At 35.3% G+C, this 22,046-nt stretch overlaps 1 protein-coding gene across 1 annotated transcript in view; it reads left to right on the forward strand.

Moving 5' to 3' along the window:
* The window catches only part of LOC140243579 (MAM and LDL-receptor class A domain-containing protein 2-like), a 46,551-nt gene extending 32,798 nt beyond the window's left edge, over positions 1-13,753 (forward strand). The window contains exons 27-38 of the mRNA XM_072323246.1: positions 68-85; positions 499-615; positions 2,881-2,898; positions 5,037-5,363; positions 7,906-8,016; positions 8,499-8,516; positions 9,660-9,770; positions 10,234-10,260; positions 10,547-10,663; positions 11,243-11,413; positions 12,323-12,363; positions 12,695-13,753. Of these exons, the coding sequence (XP_072179347.1) occupies positions 68-85; positions 499-615; positions 2,881-2,898; positions 5,037-5,363; positions 7,906-8,016; positions 8,499-8,516; positions 9,660-9,770; positions 10,234-10,260; positions 10,547-10,663; positions 11,243-11,413; positions 12,323-12,363; positions 12,695-12,877 (1,259 nt within the window). The 3' untranslated portion in view covers positions 12,878-13,753. The remainder of the gene's footprint in view (positions 1-67; positions 86-498; positions 616-2,880; positions 2,899-5,036; positions 5,364-7,905; positions 8,017-8,498; positions 8,517-9,659; positions 9,771-10,233; positions 10,261-10,546; positions 10,664-11,242; positions 11,414-12,322; positions 12,364-12,694) is intronic.
* The last annotated feature ends 8,293 nt before the right edge of the window (positions 13,754-22,046 follow it).

The following is a 22,046-nucleotide window of genomic DNA, read 5'->3' on the forward strand; positions in this document are numbered from 1 at the left end:
TTAGTTCCAAAACCATGTACCAACTATATAATCTATTTTCCGTAATCTTTCTTCATCATCATTATAGGGGGATACACAACACAAGGTATGGCGATTTCCGTAGCAACTATAAAATTTACAATTCAACCTCATCTGAGATTTAGAGGCTTGTCTTCTGCAATTTTGGTTGACAGGGGCCGTGTAACATAATGTTGAGATCTAATCACATTGAGCTTTTCAATTTGCCTCCCTCTAAAACGCCCTTCTCGTGCTTTCATCCAATCACATTGTTTCAAATAACGTATTCATTTTACAAAATGTTATATTATGATACCTTGGCTTAATGATGGGTGATATCATACTATTTCATATTCCTCGGATACCTAATGATAAGAAGAAAAATATCTTTTTAGAGATAAACAATTGTTGATACCTGGCCACTTTTTCTTTTAAAGAATAATAATAAGTGACTTTTGGTAGCCGTGAAAGTAATGGTTCATGTCACATTCTTGTTTGTAGGCTATCACTACTGTGGAAGCTGGCAGTTTCAGTGTAACAATGGATACTGCATACCAGATTATTGGCAATGTAATGGATACAGCGACTGTTCCGATGGCAGCGATGAATACAATTGCGGTAGGTGTGCATTTCATATGTCACCAGCCTATCCGCTGCATGAGTTCTATACTTCTACGACCCCATTAAACTTTAAAGTCTTCAACATCCTACAGATTTGTCTTTATCTCATCTATGTTAAGATGATTTTGTTTGCCTTTGACTATCATTGAATTCTTTGTGTTTAATGCAGTCGTATTGTTCACGTTTTGCTGTTCATTATTAGCAGAAAAGGATAAGGGTTTATGATTTCAAAACACCCGGCGCACCCATCTATCTTGAAAAAAGTATCTATGTACTCCTTTGACTATAAATACTAATTTGTACTAGTATTCTTTCTTGTAGTTAGAATAAATAGAGGCTTAAAATAGCACATTATTTTTCGTGCGGTTTTATTGCAAGTATGCAAGATGTTCTTGATGAACATAAAATGTTATTGCATTTGAATCCGCATTGTCGATCCATGGCCAACGCAAACCCGTTAGGTAGTATAGTTTCTACAGGAATTTCAAGTTATTCTCTAAAATAGTTCAAATAAATAAACTTCAAACGATTTCAGTAATTCGTAATTCACTTTGACCTTTGATTCACTATTCCACACTTTGTTATGAATATATGTCGTAAGTGGCGCAGATTGCTTGGTTCGTTTCTGAAAGTAAAACTGCCACAAGAATTTTGTGTCGTTTTGCAAGGTTTATCTAGAGATGCTTTGTTGCTTTTTGTAAATGCATTCTGATTGTTAAATTGCAAGTAATAGTAATCATTTGCCGTCATTACTTGTCTAAGTGTTGTGCACGTAGTGGTTTTTTTTCAACGATGATCATTATCAGCAAAATGTTTTATAAGTTCCAAAACCATGTACCAACTATTTTGTTTTCCGTGATCATTCTTCATCATCTTTACAGGGGGATACACAACACAAGGTATGACGATTTCCGTAGCAACTATAGAATTTACAATTCAACCTCATCTAAGGTTTACAAGCTTGTCTGCTGTAATTTTGCTTGAAAGGGGCCGTGTAACATAATGTTGAGATCTAATCACATTGAGCTTTTCAATTTGTCTCCCTCTAAAACGCCATTCTCGTGCTTTCATCCAATCATATTGTTTCAAACGTATTCATGTTACAAATTTTTACATTATGATACCTTGGCTTGATGATGGGTCTCGAACATCTAATCATAAGAAGAAATCCATTATTATAGATAAACAATCGTTGACACCGGGCTACTTTTTTTTTATATTTTTTTTTAGAATGATAATAAGCAACTTTGGGTAGCCGTAAAAACAAAGAGTTGTGTAATATTCTTGTTTGTAGGCTATAAATACTGTGGAAGCTGGCAGTTTCAATGTTACAATGGAAACTGCATACCAGATTATTGGCAATGTAATGGATACAACGACTGTTCTGATGGCAGCGATGAATACTATTGCGGTAGGTGTCGCATTTCACTCATGAAACTTTAAAGTCTTGAAAATCCTACTGATGTTACTGTAAGTCCTCTGTTTTTTATTTTTTTTTTAGGTATGCCTTTGTTTATTGTTCAATTCTTTGTGTTTGATGCATGTCGTTATGTTCATGATTAGCAGATGTCAATTGGGTTTATGATATTATATGACACGGAGGACGAAGATTATTGAACGAAGTCGTTTGATACTCCATCCTGCGTTTTTACCTACTCCCGTTTCTTCCTGTACCTGCAAAAAAAAAGGTACTTGGTTTACTGCAAAGACTTTGAGGTGTCTTTTAGCATTTGCTTTTCTCATTTTCGAAAAATAGAAAAACGTTGTTACTATCAACCTCTCTTGAGGATTTCAAGGGTTTTCTTCACGGCTCAATGGACAATATATAATGCCCTAATGGTAACATTGAGAGACACTGAATATGATTTGGACACTGTATGCATTTGAATTTAATTCAAACTTACTTGATTATTATCAACTTAAATCACGTTGTTAAACATTTGGTTCCTCCCTAGCAAGCCAAATTTTATAAAAATCGAACAACATTAAGTAGTCGTGAAACGAAGAACTTAAATTATTCAAGTTGAATTATTTTTATTTTTAGGGTATGGTTGAGTTGTAAGCTATAGTAACCTTTGACCGGCATTACTTGTCTTAGTGTGGTTTCATGTTTCAACGGAAGCTTATGACAACACCTGTTTTTCCTACTTGTTTGTATTCAGATGTCCATTATGAATATCACGATGACATTATCAGCCAGTGGTTGTCCAACTTTAAAAGCCATGTACTAACTTTGCACTCCGTTGTTTATCACCTTCACAGGGGGATACACAACACCAGGTATGACGACTTTGTACCTAATTATATGGAATCCCTTATTGCAGAGCTCTTTGAGAATAAGAGGGTTGCCTTCTATTACACACACACACACACACACACACACTCACTTATATCTATATATATATATATATATATTCCTTGGGGGAATGAAATTATAAAAGTGTCCACCACACTTTGTTAAGAAATCTGTTTCTTTGCTGGTTAAAAGTTGTCACATTATAAAGCTTTACATTACAATGGATACTGAATAGGTCTCACGCAGTGTTATAGCATATTCCATAGCTTTTTATATTATGTGAAAAGAGTAAAGAAGGTCATTAGAAAATCAGTCGGTGACTCCAGGGTACCTTTTCACTCACAAATGCTATCTGTCCATGCTTGTTGAATTATTGACCCATATATTTAGTCTCCATTAGGATCATCATAAAGATTTGAAATAACTTTTGTAGCATATGTGTATATATATATATATATATATATATATATATATATATATATGAAGACCTGATTATAAGAATGACCCAGGTCCAATTTTTGGCCAAATGAAACTATGAAGCGCCAGGTGTTGCATGGAATATTTTGTCACGAAATCAGTCATTTCGTCGGCGAAATAACAAATTTTGTATCGAAATATTCCATGCGACACTTGGCGCTCCATGGTTTTTGTCCATGGTTTAAACCATCGTTTCAATTGCACCGTCTTCGTGAATTCGGTCCAGAATGAACATGACATTTCCACACATTTAATACATACACATATGCAGATTGTAGCTCTTTGTATACACACAGACGTGCACAGAGACAGATACACACACATGATGGATTAGCATAGTGATGAGGGACATTATGCTATAGTAGACAACTACATTTGTCTAGACCATACGGACTAAAAGCTGAAAAAAAGTAACAAAACTCTCTTATCTATTGCTTTTACCATACCATTAATATAGCAGCCTATCCTGTATATAATTCAAAGAACGACCCAAGTCCATATGATTCAAAAATCGACCCAAGTCCATCACACAAAATGACCGCACCACAATTAATGTAAATGTTAATTGTGATATTATTATGTACTAATATCTATTTACAATGGTGCCTTCCCATCACAGTTAGATAGAATATTATTTGACCAATAAAAAAAAAATAAAATATTGCGTTTTTTTTTTTTTTTAAATAAAGTTTACTCGAAATGACCTCACATGGACTTGGGTAGTTCTTATATTCAGATATATATATATATATATATATATATATATATATATATATGGAAACGATGATTGTAGCTGTCATGTCAAAAACTATCCTTTAAGTTCCGTCCACTTTTTGTCAAGGATGTATCATGGTGCATGGATGATTATAGAATTACAGTGTACATAAGGGCGATGATTTAGAGCACGCACTTTAGTGTGCGCATGCAAACTTCAAAATTGCGCAGCTTGAACTCCCAAGTTCATTGACCCTACGTTATGAAATATCGAAAATCCTTCCTAAAACCCATAAAAATTTCTAGATCACTACCAAAATTTAATCATCTGTTTCTTGTGTCATTCTCAATCTTTGCTGTAAGTTTCATCCAAATCCGTGCACAATTTTTTGAGTTATTTTGCACACGGACAAACAAACAAGCTAACTAACAAACTAACAAACAAGCCAACGGTAACGAAAACATAACCTCATCCCTTGGCGGAGGTAATTATAGTGTACATAAGGGCGGTAATTTGGGTCTGCCTCCTGATCCAAAGGACCCCGTATCGACTCCCTCACTGAGTAACGTTGTGCGTAAGCATCCGTCTCCTCTAGCAAGAGGCAAAACACTCTGTTCGTCAGACAGAACATCAAATGGAGGTCCCGTGTATGAGTTTTGAATAGCCACGACTCATGCACATGAAAGGTCCTACTTCATTCATTCATAGCAAAGAGCAGGGTGCTAACCCGGCGAAGTGGTCCCCCTGCCTACTCAGACAAGAAAACAGGAGAAAGATGCCGACTCCATGTAGTTCGCCCCAGCCGACTAGCAATAGCCAGCGAACGGCATCAACCAGGACCACACGCTTGAATGAATGAATCATAAACATAAGGAAGTAACGGAAAGACAGTTTCTTAAACTTGAGAATGCCCCAATTGTACTCTCACAGGATCATCTCTAAGTGTGGATGCAGTTCGTTTGATCGGTGGAAGTAGCTACAACGAAGGTCGAGTGGAAGTTTTGGTCGATTATCAGTGGGGAACAGTATGCGATGATTCCTGGGACATAAATGACGCCAATGTCATCTGCAGGATGCTCGGGTTTAGCGGCGCCACCTCGGCACTTCAATCGGCATATTTCGGCCAGGGGAGCGGGCCGATCTGGATGGACAATGTCCATTGCTCTGGCAGCGAGAGTGACATCAATCAGTGTCCGCACAATGGATTTGGCTCGCACAATTGCGGTCATAGCGAGGACGCTGGCGTCATTTGTTATGGTAAGGAACTCCACAATCAGGATAAATCATACCTAGGGATATACATTACGAAAAAATAGCAAAATAAAAGCATAAATAATATGTGTTAAATCTACATCTCACTATGATATTCCCTATCATGCCTCTGATTTTCCCAAGAGCCTCTGATTGGAGTTATCTCCTATAATTTATGCATTCATGATGTTATCTTGATAACATATTTCGTTATTGGAGGGAAAACAATGAAAAATTGATTGGGGACGTGTGAGGCACTATCATCGCAACATTTTTCCCCTATAGAAATAGAACTATACTTCAAACTGAGACTTTGTCAGATATCACTAATATCAATATGCCATTCACTCAAATGAGAGTGACGCGTAGTGGCACACTCCCTTTGCTGTTTCATTGCAACCATACCAAAGATATTTTTCCTGCTCTGATACTGCTTCATAAATTTTCCTCTCAAATTGATTTTTTTTAAACCAATAGAAGTTCAAATGAGAGATAGACTCTTGACATAACATGATTCAATTGGCAAGCAAATTGTTCGTAACATGGACATACTATATACAGAATTATGTACATGAGCTGGTCTTTAGAAAACAACTGCACGGAGTCTTTCATCTTTTGGATCAATGATAAAAAAGACTAATGTTCAGTTAACACTCAAATTATGATTGTACCTCCGAGTTTATACAACATGGATAGATAATGTATATTTCACATCGTGTGAAATCTTGTACCATCGCATTCGTGACTATTCACTATACCTTTGTATGTAATGAAAACAGTGCAGGGCAGTGAATTCTCACTCTTTCGATGAAATACAATGTAGTACTCCCATACAATACGCCGATCCTTCAATGAATAAGAATCCGTTTTATCCGTGTTATGACGAGAAGTTTCATGGTATTCATATTTGTGTCAGCATCTAAAAAAAAAAAATGCAGTTTCTCTAACACACAAATGTAATGTAGTGTGCATTACCTAGTCTTGTCCTCATCTGATTTAACAAAAACAAAAGTGGCTGACAGATATGCGTGGGTCTTAAATTGTTTTACTGACACAAAACCACAAAACTACATCCTCACGAAACATTAATACGTATTGTTACAGTTTCTCTGTATTCTGTGGGGGATTTTCGTAGAATTGCAGTCACTGGTATACAGCTGGCACTAAAAAAAAGTGATAATTTGATACAGGTGGAATCTTGATTGGGAACATTGTGAAATTTTTGGAGTCAAGATGTTGCTTTGCAGGATTGATACTTTTTTTTTCCCATGTTTTTGATTATTTTTAATAGTTCCTTTCTAGATTTAAAGTTAAATACTGGAAAAGAAGTTTATAAAAAAAAGTAACTCCTTCTTATCTCCTATTTGTGTACACATGTCTGTTATAATGTAATGACAAAAAACAAATCCGGCAATGGCTTCGTGTGTTTTAACTTTATTTGCTAATTATTTTGTATTTCGTTATTCCTTTTTCATCCTCTGCACAGGGATTTACACAACACCAGGTATGTAAATACACTTAGAGTTTACATCATGTTGTGTTGTATCGTGCTATTTCACATTTATGTTCTTAAGATTGGATCATAATGAATGAGACACAAGAGAATAATTCACCAATCATTACGATGTATTTTAGTGCACTCAGTGCCGAATATACGGCACTGAGTGCAGTCTTGATTGATCGTATTGGTCGCAGATTCCCGGCTACTTTTCTATTCACCGATGTTTTCTTTTAATACCTCTTTAGAGCCCCATCACTTACACACCAGCTGGTTTATGTCAAAGGTTTAAGAGATCTTGTAGGATCTTCCTCTTTCATATACAAAAGCAAGAATGTTACGTAGATTCTCTTCGTGAGACTTATAGTCTTTATTGAAAGTTGATCTTGCTTTACATTTAACTATTAAAGCAATTAAATGGCGGTGATGATTTCTGAAGTTGAATTAAAGACGAACTTGAATCAACGACAATCACGTTGATAAGCATTTGGTTCCTTCCTGCAAGCCAAATGATATGTTCATGTGCATTATATGCATATGCAGAGCATATGCAGAGCATATGCAGAGCTGTTAGCTGTTTTGGTGCTCACCTCACTACAGCATAATTATGCAAAGTCACAATTATTTCAAGCAGGAAACAATTTCTGTTTGATTTCTAATATGTCTGTCAGAAATCTCTCTACCTGTGACGTAAGCATCATAAAAAGTAACATAAATTTAATGTAAAAACGGATGAGAAAAACGGAAAACAGAGGGAACAAGTTGGCCTTCAAAACTCAAGTCTGTTTTCGGAATATCCAGCATTTATTCCTTTTTTAAAATTCAAAATGTAAAAGGACAGAAAAGCTACGAAAATGACTGATATAAAACATCAAATAATAAAACAATTTCTTCTGGCTAGTTAGTGCATAATATATTATGCAGTATGTATTTCATTTGCGTTTCGCGTAATGAGGCGAGTATGTTAAAATTACATTAACCAAGACTTTCCCTGGATCTCTGCACACCTGAATTGTTAAATTTGAATTTCTGATTTAACGTTATGTCCAGGATATTGTAATTCAGGACAATTTCAGTGCAACAACGGTCAGTGCATACCAGGATACTGGGAATGTGATGGAATCGTTGACTGTTCCGACAACAGCGACGAAGACCACTGTGGTAAGTTAGCCACCATGACCATCACCATTACTTCTTTTAATTGTTGTATTTTTCTGTTTGATTGAGAAAAAATATTTTTTCCTTCACGTTATGAGATTTGTTATATGTGTTTACCATTTTATAGGTAACAATGGGTAGACATTTTATATTCAGTCTTCGATGCATCTCTATGAATGATACTTATTCATTTCATGACCATTTCATACAAATGATTTATCACATTCATTGTTTTAATAATTGGATTGTGAGTACTGACATGTAGCCGATGGTATCCATTGGCCGCTATAACATTTTTAAGTGTACTCAATACGTGTGTGAATGCAAGTTTAAAAAGGAACATCGGTTTGGCAATTCCAGTTTGCATACATGTATATACACACGTCTATTAACGAGATGATGACATTTATCAGCTAATGGCTGTCTGTGCTCAAATACCAAATACTTATTACTTTGTATTTTGCAATTGTTCATCATCTGTACAGGGTCATACACAACACCAGGTATGAATTCAGAAGCTTTTATGGAATTTAGGCCTACTATATAACTATTTATTCGTGATGAGTTGGTTACTTTCTATTCCTCCCTTTTTAAGAGGGGGGTGTGGTGGGAGTAACATTAATGCAAAAATTCGCACCACATTGCATTTAATGATACATTTCTCTGTTATAGTAATGGTTACTTTTCAATACTTTGACGATACGCACAATGCTGTGTTCATTCTACTCGCTACCTTAGCTTTGATTGCAATGAATGGGATACCAGGGATTGCACGATCAAAGTTAAGTGCAATATTTTCTGGTTTTTAATGACATAAAGCAATGCAATGTACTCGTTATCCAGAAAAGAACATACTGTAAAAAGTAGTAAGTACTTTTACCAGCCCGTGACCACCCGACTTTGGATACACCGAGTAAGAAAATTATTCATTGAAAAAAACAACAACAAAGATCTCTTTAAACATCCACTTTTTTTTTTGGCAAAACCATTTCAATACTCAGTTTCATTAAACGATTACGAAACTGCAATGGGAGGTTTTCGTGTATGATGTGGTCCAACAGATTACGATGAATGGAGTTATTGTTCTTGAAAACTGAGTAATTGAGAAAGTTATAGTTCCCCGTATGTTCAGATTGCAAGGCATTACGTCACTTCAAGATCTGTTGAAATATGTTGTTACTTTTGAACCATCGAATACAGGACTTGAGCTTCAAATAAAAATTTATTCAAGACTTCAAGTATTGTAATAACATGGAATAATAGGTTTACGTGAACTATGCTTCTAAAAGAGTGTAGTAACTTTAAAGTAACTTTATTTCATCGTGCGTTGTTATTGCCGAAGTTGTGTGTGTGTGTGTGTGTGTGTGTGTGTGTGTGTGTATTTTTTTTTTCTTGTGCCCATCCGGTAGGTTGGTGATGTGGTAAAATTGATTCCATTTTTTTTTTCGTCATGGGATTGTGGGATGCTGCACTCAATAAGCTTCTTCTTTTCATGTTAAATCTCCTCATAACATATCTTTGATAGGCATAATACGACTCGTGGTGCTTTTGATAGCAAACTTTGAATTGAAGCGGAAATGTTGGTTGATGTTTTGCCAGTTTATTGTCGTTTCTAAGCATGCTCTCGCTGTCAATCCTCGACACAGTCTACTGCGACGGCAATTCATTCCAGTGCTCCGATGGGCAGTGTATACCATATTCATGGAGATGCGACGGATGGAATGATTGCTCCGATTACAGTGACGAATATGGATGCGGTAATTCAATTTTATTATATTGAAGCATTGTGTTCAATATATCCAATAATTATATCCATGCTCTACACATGTATAATATATTTGAATGTTGTAAACAATATTATGTGTTGGAAACGAAATAAACGAAACGAAACGAAGAGAATATACGCATACAATACAATACATAGTGTTCAAAGAGATTTTCTGGACATCAATTTTTGAATATTTAATGGAATATTGCAAGATTATTGTAATCATGTATAGTTCAAACTTAATATAAGATTATTATATTTGGTAAGAAATATCTGTTAAAAGTACTCGATTTGAACTTGACAGAAAAACAATACATATACATGTAGTTCTATCGAATTATCGTATTGGTGGGTTCTATAGACTACAACACTTTAATTAGAAGAGAAGGTTCATTCCGTAGAACGTGCAAGCCTTTTTAAGATGCCTGCTTTTTACTCTTTTCTATCTCCAGGAGGAGGTTATTACGCATCTACCCCAGGTAAAATTATATCATTAATGTAACATTGGCAGCCACTCGATTCCTTGCAATTTTTGTCCGAGTGCTTTTTACATTGTAAAATAATGAGAAAGATTAATAGCAAACATACATGCCACATATCTAATACGTTTTGCCTGAGATCTTATAATCTTATAGGTAATTTGGTAATGTCTTCTTGTATATTTATTACAGTCGGATCTCCTTCTAAGGAAACATTAGTTAACAAGACGCATGGGTATTAGTGCACATCCATATGTTTCTTTTCTCTTGTTCCCCTTTTTTCTAGCCTCTTCCTGTAATTACGGAGACTTCCAATGTAACAACGGAGAATGTATACCAGGCAACTGGGAATGTGATGGGATCAATGACTGTTCCGATAACAGCGATGAACATTACTACTGCTGTAAGTTTCCTGTCTTTTGGGGACTAGACAATTGTGAGGACGTTAACCATTACAGTTATTACACGTTAAACTACTCGTAAAAGCAAGAGAATATTAATCAAATGGGTGAAGGTTGAAGTGTTAATTTTCTTTAATTTGTCTCCCTCTACAAAATGAAATTTGTAAGATCGCAACTGCTGATCTGTAATAAAACAAGTTTGATAAATTACAGAGTTCCGTGGTTCATTTTCTCGACATGTTTGTTAAATTACAGATCAGCAGTTTCGATCTTACAAATTTCATTTGTAGAGGGAGACAAATTGGAGAAAATGAACACCTTAAACTAATTGTAATTGTAAAACCTTTCTTCTTACTAATAAAAGGTTGGATAGTTGTAATGAAAATGCGTTCGCAGCGTATTGTCTAGATTATCAATACTTTGTAACAAAAATAGGACCTACACGTTTCCCAAATTCCTCAGTAACAGAAATATGTATAATATCAACGGAACATTTTCGATGTGGCTCTTGGTAAACGTAAGCATTGGCCTCTGTCATTACTAAGCATCGATATTTCTACTCCCTCTGATTATTCATCTAGCACCAACATACGTCACAGATCCAATGCCCTACTACGGAAGCTGCTACGGCTTTGGATGTAATTGTGTCGGAAGTGATTGCCGTTCATCAGACTGTTACTGCGATGCAGCGTGTGAGCGGTTCAACGACTGCTGCTACGATTATAGCTACTATTGCGCAAACACTGGACTAGGTAAGAAATTATTTGAATAACGCTCTCTGGCACTTTTTCTCTGTTGAACAGTGAACATGTGTACTGAGATTGACGAACTGGGAAACGTAAATATACAAACATTGTCCTCTGCATTGCCCAGCTTGATATCAAACCGTTTTAAGGATGAACGAGAATAAAGATATACGAGGAATGGCAAATTAAATCTTTACAAAGTCACCAAGTCCACGAGAGTAAAGACATACGAGACATGTCAAATTAGATCTTTACAAAGTCACCAAGACCACGATAGTAAAGACATACGAGATGTGGCAAACTGAATCTTTACAAAGTTACCAAGTTCACGAAAGTAAAGATATATACGAGATATGGCAAAATAAATCTTTACAAAGTCACCAAATCCACGCTACACGCTGTTGGCTTTCGACACTACACCAGCATTGACAAGCGCAAGAAAAAAAATGTTAATAAAAATTTGATGCTATAATCCAATCTTAATCATGTTTTTGTTTTCACAACAACGAACTCTATTTCGTATATATAACACCATAATCATCTAATACAATATGTGTAGAAAATTTTCAAAGGATAGTGAGCACTGTCGCCACTTTAACCAAGACAGATTCTGTGACAGTAAAAAGATGGTATCCATGAAAAAAAAAAAAAGCTCAATTCAATGTGATCCAAGATAGGAACTCAAATTATTATCCGTCTTTTTTTTTTCTTTTTTTCTTGATTCCGAGTCCGGAATGGGTAGAAGATAACGTTGCGATATCTCTCTTATCCAAAATAAATGGAAGTAAAATGAAATATATACGCTGTCAGATGTCACTGTGCCTAGCTGTAAAATCAGACCAAAAAATCAAACAAAAAAATGACAAATTCTCATGTTGTCATGACAGTTTTTGTCTTTATGTTTATGCTTTGCAGGAGATGGACTCTACTACATACAAGCTTTCGACGCCTTACCAGTAAGTCTGATAAAGATTATTCTCGAAAAAAATAACACTTGGTAATCCAAAAGCCATCATCTCTTTACTTTTCGTAAAATTCTTTGTCGATATGGTTATTTGAAAGTTGTCATCAGTCCTTGTCATGGAATTTTTGTATTTTCCCTAAACTCTTGAACAACGATTTTATTGCAGTTATGAGACCATGCTTGCATCTTCTCCATTGTTCACAATAGCTTCTAAGTATATTGCGCTACAGGTCCTGTAGGTCGTATCGAACTCTTCAGTAAGCAACTCGGTGATATGACGACTGTGACACTCAAATCTTAACACGAATATTTTTATGAAAAAGGTCGAAGTGCGTCGTCGGCGTGAAGTCAATGGCAAACGACGCCGCAGACGCAGGGATGTTGGGGAAGAGGAAGGCGAGGACACGAACAAAACCCGTCGTCGCAGACGCAGGGATGACGTAGAAGAGGAGGAGGCCGAAGCCGAAGTCGAGGTCGAGGTGGAACCCGAACAATCGGAAGAATGAATGAATTCGACAAGTTAGACGGAATGGAAAAAATGTTGAAAACCAGAATGACTACTAACGGAAATATAATACACTTAAAGGTATTCTAAGGAGTGATTTTACCTGATTGCTTGTCACTGCCAAGCTTACATGATTAATTTTTTCTGCCGATTATGATATGTCGATATTGATTTTCAACCTCTATGATCGCAAAGTTGAAACTTATATCAGAAAGTCAATTCAATAGGCAAAACTAGTGTTCTTTTGACATACGAGGTGTCACTACTCGCCAATTGCTTTCTTCACCGTTTATGTCGGTCTCTCAATCTGTTATTTTAGCTAACATGTAATTTCTGTATGGTCTCACACTGTAATAAAGACGACACAGTTATGTCATCGTGAACATAGATGATATTCCCCCAAAATGTATTGACTTGATGACGACCATTTTCTATTTTCCAAAACAGTTATAATCTTAAATTTCAGTTCGATTAATGAACAATTGGCAATGAAAACTGAAATATCATGGCAAGTTGATATTCGGTACAAACTCGAAAGAGGGGATAATGTCATGGTCCTCTCCAAGTAGCTTCAATGTAGCATTCCGCTCTGAATATTTTCGAGAGAGTTACACCGACTCCTACACAACCTCGAGACTGTTTATAGAAATATCTCGTATTTTGAAGTGTAGTCAGCGAAAAACAATTGGATCTGCTCTCATCTTGTATCATGCTATACGCCGAACTTTTCTAGCCATTGTAATTACAGACACTGCTATGACGTGGAATTGGGGAACGAAGAGGGATGCACCCATCACACTTTATTCTTGCTTACGCTATATAGCATGTATAGACGGCTATTTCGTGATACGGCAAGTGACCGTATACGAATATTCCTCATCTACACGTCTATGTTTCCCTTGAATGTTTTGTGCGTTGAGAAATCATCAAAATTGATGATGAATGTTATACAGGTTGTAGTTAAGAGTATGAAAGTTCTAATGGGATTGTTAATGATGAAAATAAATCCACCAATTATCAACATAATTTTATTGCCTTCTTCGAATCATCATTACTTTGTGACGTAGGCAATTTTGTGATACATCCATGGACGATTTTTGTATAATAATAGAATATATGAATTTTGAAATTTCACTTTTGAGGATTGAAAGTTTACTGATTTTCTTTATTATATAATATATATATATATATATATATATATATATTTGTCATACCTAGGTATATCTTTCTAACCTCAATAAAGAGAGATGTACCATGGGCACGGACAGCAGCTTACCACCCACACTATGTCTGATGTTATTAGCTGGTGGCATGACTTTTGTTTCAAAATTGTGTACACTCAGGACAAAAGAAGGTATACTTTCAAGAACAAAACTCAACAGACCATAAACATCATTCGCTTTTTGAACGATTCCTTGCTATCATTAAAGTCATGTCCACAACACGTGTCCGAGAAGTACCGCACATTAATTAGAAAACGAAGATTGCGTACTCCATTGATAAGTATTAAAATGATTGGGCACAACTGCATGAAGGTGCTTTGCGTGTGCGTATGCTGTCTTGTCAGAGTATACCAAGTAAATATATATATATATATATATATATATATATATATATATATATGTATATATATATATGTATAATAACATAGTGCGAGAGATCGTTTCCGTCCCAATCGTACGCGGTGCCTCATTGCTTATATTCATTATATATATATATATATATATATATATATATATATATATATATAATAGTGAATATACGCATTACATATACATATATATATATATATATATACATATATATACATACATACATATTACCCTGCATCACAAAACCAGCAAAAAGTTGCCAGACATTGAATTTTAGTTAGAAGCATATTCTGAAAGAGCCCACTTTTAGCTTCAAAACGATGTGTAACTTAATTCAAATATACTCTCCTAACCTATCTAAATATTGGAAAGAAAGCACACAATGAAAATGTGTAAACTGAGAAAAGAGGCTCTGAAGTACAGGGTCAGCCAAGCACTTAATCTTTACCAAGCTGTGCGATGAACTGGGAAAAAACGTGATGTTAACCACCAGCAACAACAATGAAGGGATTATCAGATTAAACTAAAATTGAATATACTTTATCAACACATTCTGTTCATGATTAATGTCAACTTTCGAAGTGGAAGCATTATCTTTTCTTAAGTTATTAGAGTTGAAAGTGAATAGTGTGTACAGAGTTTTCAAGAAATGAAAAAGGGGACTGTAAGACACACCTAATCACACTACTGAAAAATATAGTGTTCGAGAAAAAAAAAAACTGCTAAAAACACATTTTCTTCCTCGTTTTATGATCCACAATTTCAGCATTATGTAGAAAAAGACTTGCACTTTCAGAAAATAATTAGTCAAGATTGAGTAGGTTTTCCCATTTCACCTATTTTCAGTCCTTACACAAAATCAGTGTGTGCGACTTTTTGTTAGTTTTGTGATGCACGGTCATACGCACACACACACATTATATATATATATATATATATATATATTATATATATATATACAGCAAAAAAAAAAGAAGAAAGTAAACACTCTTTCGAGTACGTACTTTTTTTATAGAAGATTTTGATGAAAACCAATGTATCATGTACCATATCAAAGTTAATTTAATTGGCTATCAAGCTAGCAGGTTTATACAAAGGGAAACATTAGGCATGAGTGAACACATTCATTTTTGCCCACAAAAGTGAAAATGGCAAAATTTGACATGTCTTTCATTTGGCAATGCCTTCAAGATAACAATGACAACAAAAAGCTAGTTTAACACAACGAGAGACATGAATGAAATATCAAAAACAAGTTGTTTTTTTTTTCTCTTTATCTCTGCATAACCTCAAAACAGTTGGAAACTAAGGGGGAAAATAAGACATTTCTGTCACCTTAGATTACAAACGACATAGGGAGTAATGGCATAGAGATGATTAAATAAAATATTTTCATTTCACTCTTTTTAGTTAGTAATTTAAGGATTCATGAAATGAATTTTAGAACCAAATATTCACAACTTTCCTAATTAGAAAACATTGAAATTTCTACCATTTTTCTGAATATTGCTTCTCTTATTTCATTTGAATTTGGGTTTGACCCAAGATTCTTCTTTTTTTTTTCTCCCTTATTTTGACCTTTATTGATATTTTGGGCTTCAAAGATATAGAGATCATAGGTTTATTTTTGCAACTGAATTCATGTATCAATTGTGTTAAATTGGTGTTTTGTTCTTATTGTTATATGGAAGAGCAGTTACCCATGAATGACAACTTGTTCTTTTTTGCTATTTCTCATTTTGTGCCTTGGAAGAGGTAAACAAAGGTGTTCACTGATGCGTAAAGTCTCCTTTGTTTTTATTGACCTACCAGGCTGATAGCCAATTAAATTGCTTTGTATATGTGACCCTGCATCACAAAGCCAACAAAAAAAAAAAGTCGTCTGACATGGATTATGAAAGAGCAGACTCTAAGCTTTAAAATGATGTATAACTCAATTCAAATGGACTCTCCTAACCTATCCTAATATTGGAAAGAAATCACACACTGTGGAAAGTGTGAACTGAGAAAACAGGCTCCGAAGTGCAGGGTATATTCAAACGCTTAATCTTTATCAAGCCGTGCTAGCAGTGCAATGAATGGAACAAAAAGCAGAATGTCAACCACCAGAGCAACAAAAATGAAGGGATTATCAGATTAAGCTGAAATTAAACATGGTTATTAACACATTCTCTAAATGGTTGATGCCAACATTCAATGCAGTAGCACTATTCTTTCCAAAGTTATTGGAATTGAAATTGAAGAGAATGGATAGGGTTTTTAAGATATGAAAAGAGGACTCCATGAAAAGTACGTAATCACACTATTCCACCAAAAGCATGCTGGAGAAAACTGCTGAAAATACAAGTACCTGCTCGTTTGATGATCCCAAACATTGGTATAATGTAGAAAAAGACTTGCTGTTTCAGAAAATATGAAAAACTCCAGATTTGGTTACGAAATGATATGAATTCGCCTGATTCTAAGCTGTAAGTTTGCTGTTAAATTTGTAAGTGGGCTGCTTTATTGCATGGACTAAAGTCATACTAATTGATACCGAATGATTCATGAAAAAATACGCTTTCAAAACATTTACCCATGATACATTTTTTTAAGGGCCTGTATTTAGAACAAAAAGCAACTTTCGAAATTTTTAACTGTTGTGTTGACTGACACTGCATATATATATATATATATATATAGGTTTTCCCGGCCAATTTCGCACTTTTTTTCAGTCCAATTCCTAATTGCTGCATTCAATTCAGCACAATTCAGCCTAGATGGCATGTTCGGTATTTCAATTTTATAATATTTTTATTCAAATTAATTTTAGAGCATTCAAATTACCTTTAACATAATTCGAATCAACATTTTTTCACTTCAAATTCGTAAGACAAGCACCTTTTCGCAAATCGTTCATTCAATTTAGCATGATATAGTCACGTGATCACGTATACGCTGCGCTCGTTCATTCGAATTCATGCTTGGGCATCCAATTTCGCATTTACTGCAGTCAATTTAGCAGACACGTTTATGCTCTTATTCTTTTTTTTTTTCATTTTCATTCATCATAGGTATTGTTTGCAAGAATCATAACATTTCATATTTTCGTATTCATTCTTTATTCTGATATCATCTTTGCAACTGTATTTTCAAAATATAGGTTTTCCCGGCCAATTTCGCACTTTTGTCAGTCCATTTGATAAAAGGTTCATTCAATTTAGCGAAAATCCTCGTCACTGCACATTCTGTCATTCAAAATTGCAACTTGTTCGTTCACTTTAGCATTTCGATCAATGATATTCGCACATGTGCCTTTCGAATTCGTAAAACGGGCATTCAAATTGGCACGTGCTCTTCAGTCATTCAAATTCGCCTGCACTCGCGGAAAATGGTAATTCAGTCATTCAATTTCGCGTATGGGCAGTCAAATTCCAAACATGTTCATTCAAATTGGCGTAATGTTATTTGAAAAGGTGAGAATCGTGATTTATTCGTATTTAATCGTGAATTTTTATTTCATCCGCACACTGTTAAGTATAGTAAAGGTGTCTTTGACCCTAAAACTCAATTTTGTTGTTCTGTAACGCCCCTCTTCTTTCATATATGTTATCAGAACTCTGCATGTACCAGTATCCGCATACATTCACTTCACTTTCTTATGTCCAGTTATGGCAGCACAAGTTAGATACAGGCGTATCTCTAAAGAAGACAGGGAAAGAATCATAGAAGGATTGGAGGGTAATAACCTTGACAAAGTGATGGCTAGAGATGATCCAAGAATCTTATTCCTAGTGATGATTAACGCAATATAGCACCCACCAAAGGAAAATAATGAAACATGCAGATGAAAGAAATAATCACGATGTAAATTGAAACCTCCTTCTCCCAATTAATGTCAAAACAAATTTAAAATCAATGTATCTGTGAATGAAATAATGCTATCGAACATTATAAACACATACACATATTTTAAGAGTACTGTTGCAAAGATGATATCAGAATAAAGAATGAATACGAAAATATGAAATGTTATGATTCTTGCAAACAATACCTATGATGAATGAAAATGAAAAAAAAAAAGGAATAAGAGCATAAACGTGTCTGCTAAATTGACTGCAGTAAATGCGAAATTGGATGCCCAAGAATGAATTCGAATGAACGAGCGCAGCGTATACGTGATCACGTGACTATACCATGCTAAATTGAATGAACGATTTGCGAAATGGTGCTTGTCCTACGAATTTGAACCGAAAAAGTGCTGATTCGAATGATGTTAAAGGTAATTTGAATGCTCCAAAATGAATTTGAATGAAAAGATTTCAAAATTGAAATACCGAACATGCCATTTAGGTTAAATTGTGCTAAATTGAATGCAACAATTAGGAATTGGACTGAAAAAAGTGCGATATTGGCCGGGAAAACCTATAATATGTGAATGTGTTTTTAATGTTCGATAGCATTATTTCATTCACAGATACATTAATTTAAGTTTGTTTTGACATTAACTGGGAGAAGGAGATTTAAATTTATGTCGTGATTATTTCTTTCATCTGCATGTTTCATTATTTTCATTTGGTGGGTGCTATATTGCGTTAGTCATCGTTAAAAATAAAGTTCTTGGATCAGCTCAACATCAATTTGTCAAGGTTATTACCCTCAAATACTTCTATGATTCTTTCCCTGTCTTCTTGAGAGATACGCCTGTATCTAACTTGCTGCCATGACTGGACATACTTCACTTCACTTTCTTATGTCATTACATAAGAAAGTGAAGTGAATCTATGTTACTGGTGCATGTATAGTTCTGATAACATGTATGAAAGAATAGGGGCATTACTGAACAACAAACTTGAGTATTTAGGGTCAAAGATACCTTTACTATATACTTAATAGTGTATGGATGAAACAAAAATTCACATTTAGATACCTATAAATCACGGTTCTCACCTTTTCAAAATAGAAATAAAATTACGCCAATTTGAATGAACATGTTTGGAATTTGATTGCCCATACGCGAAATTGAATGACTGAAATACCATTTTCCGCCAGTGCTGGCGAATTTGAATGACTGAAGAGCACGTGCCAATTTGAATGCCCGTTTTACGAATTCGAAAGGCACATGTGCGAATTTCATTGATCGAAATGATAAATTGAACGAACAAGTTGCAATTTTGAATGACAGAATGTGCAGTGACGAGGATTTTCGCTAAATTGAATGAACCTTTTATCAAATGGACTGACAAAAGTGCGAAATTGGTCGGGAAAACCTGTATTATATACATACATATATGAGCACAATGAAAAAGAGAGTGAGATAACAGAGAAGAATAAGAAGAAGAAGAGAGAGAGAACTAAAAAGATAAGTCAAGTGAAATTTGCTCAGCTTTATACGCCTGTTGAATCTGAAATAGAAGAAAAATTGGCTGTGTATAAAATGCAAGTGGTCAGTCATAACTATTCTAATGATCACCAATAGTGTGATCTGCTCGTCTACCATAAAATGTTTTCCTTTCCTTCTGTGTCCATGCATAGGGTACTACGTCACTGTATATTTTCTTCGGAGGACAAACACACACACACACACACACACACACACACACACACACTATACATGTACACAACATTCACCAAATGCTTCCAAGCTAACGTTGATAAGATGTACCTCTTTTCCAAACTATTGTGAAAACGAAAATATTGCTCAGCAGTTATTGATAATCCCTGTTTGATTCATGTAGAAAATAGATGCAAATTTGGGAAATTGTTAGACTTAAATAGCTTTCTGAGTATTGAAAATTGGAGCCAATAGTCAAATTAAAAGGTTATGTTGTTTTGTATGAATACCGGTATACTCACACCTTCAGAAGATTCATATACAGCAAGCAGTAAGCCAATTCCTTCCGGCATTGGGGTGAATTATATCAGAAACAAAGGTGACACACACGAGATATAAAGACCAGAGTTTCACGAAAATTAAGGATTAAGGCGCTTTGAGTTACCACGTGAAATATTGTTTCGTCAGTTTAAGTCAGAACCTAATTATTGTTATTATGTGATAATGTATTTCATTCATTTTATTTTACTCGTGTTTTCCTCAAACATGTCAACTAAAATATTTCAAGAAGAATGATAATTTCTACCAGAGCTAGAGATAGCAATAAAATGACGGAAAGTATATTCGGAATGATAGACAGACTTTCGCGGTCATTTGCATTTTAGGTAATTTTGTTAATCTTCTTCACCATGCAGAATGTATGATATCATGAGCATCGGAAGGCGTTGAAATGATTGAACATAATTATAGACAGATTGTGAGAGATTTCCCTCCACATTCTTTTTGATCATTATCTGTTAAGTCGGAGTGGGTGTTCGCTATGAAACACATTATTATGAAAAAAAGAAAGAAAAATAGAGCCAATTCAATTCAATCTAATGTTTTATTTCATTTTTCGACAAGAGCATAATAGACATCATATATAACCACGTCATTCTGTTGTTATCAAAAAGTTAAGACCTTGAAAAAATGAGTGCTTAACTGTGCTTTGATCATCGATTATGATACGCACGGTGAAGTAATTTCTTTACTGATTATGGCATAAAATTTATCTGGAAACTCATTGTCAGTGGATAGAGATTACATAATCTCCCTAATTCCTATTGTGCCACCATGGGCTTCCTGTTGCACGGATGTATACAACACTTCGCACTATCTTTATCACCGGTCAAGTTTGATTGGATGACTGAATGCTGACCGGAAAAAACTTAGCAAGCAAAGGCGGTGTGGCTGGCACACAAAGAATGTTATAAAGATCTATCAGGCAACTGGGGAAGGGGGTCCATTTGATTATTCTTTACGTTTGCGATAATACCTGCCAAGCTTGTAATAAATATTTGACTTTTTTTTCAACGAGGAATCAACTTGAAAAACAAAACCAAAAGCAATAATGACTTCCAATTTCGTGGCGGCCCCAAAGCCCCCCCCCCCCCTGAATCTTCCATAAACAAAATCGAAAGTACGTATACACTTTGGTTAAATTTCTGATTTATAGAAGAAGCTTTTTTTTTTCATCTTTTAGTTAAAAGATGGTCTAATTTGGAACACCTTCGTGGGGTGGGAGTGCGTGGGCATGGTGCCCATTATTTTATACAAAATGTTTATCATATCATTATCAGTGATGACATGTGCCAGGTTTGGTGCCAAAATCTAACATGCATTTTCTATAGGAAAAGAGGGAAACGGACCACTGTACCTCAACGGGGGTAGGATTACCCCTGGATCTGACAGGAACAAGCTTCAGACTGCGGTCACAAACATTCTTGATTACAACATTAGCTTTATCATTTATTGTCTTATAGAAGAAGACTTCTTTTTGAAGATTCCCTAAATTTAGGGGTTTGCCCCCCTGGCTGCCCCAGGTGGGGCAGGATGGCCAGTAGTTTGTACCACTTTCATCACCCCAGCCGTATACCTGAAAATTTGACCTATGGCTCCCAAGTTTTCAAGTAAGAGATGAAGATGTAAAAATTGATCTTAAACTTGCTCCCCTCCCCTCTCCCCCTCCTCCCAACCTCCTCCCCCCCCCCCCGGGGGGGGGGGGG

This window comes from Diadema setosum, chromosome 20 (assembly GCF_964275005.1).
Source record: "Diadema setosum chromosome 20, eeDiaSeto1, whole genome shotgun sequence".
Classification (NCBI taxonomy): Eukaryota; Metazoa; Echinodermata; class Echinoidea; order Diadematoida; family Diadematidae; genus Diadema; species Diadema setosum.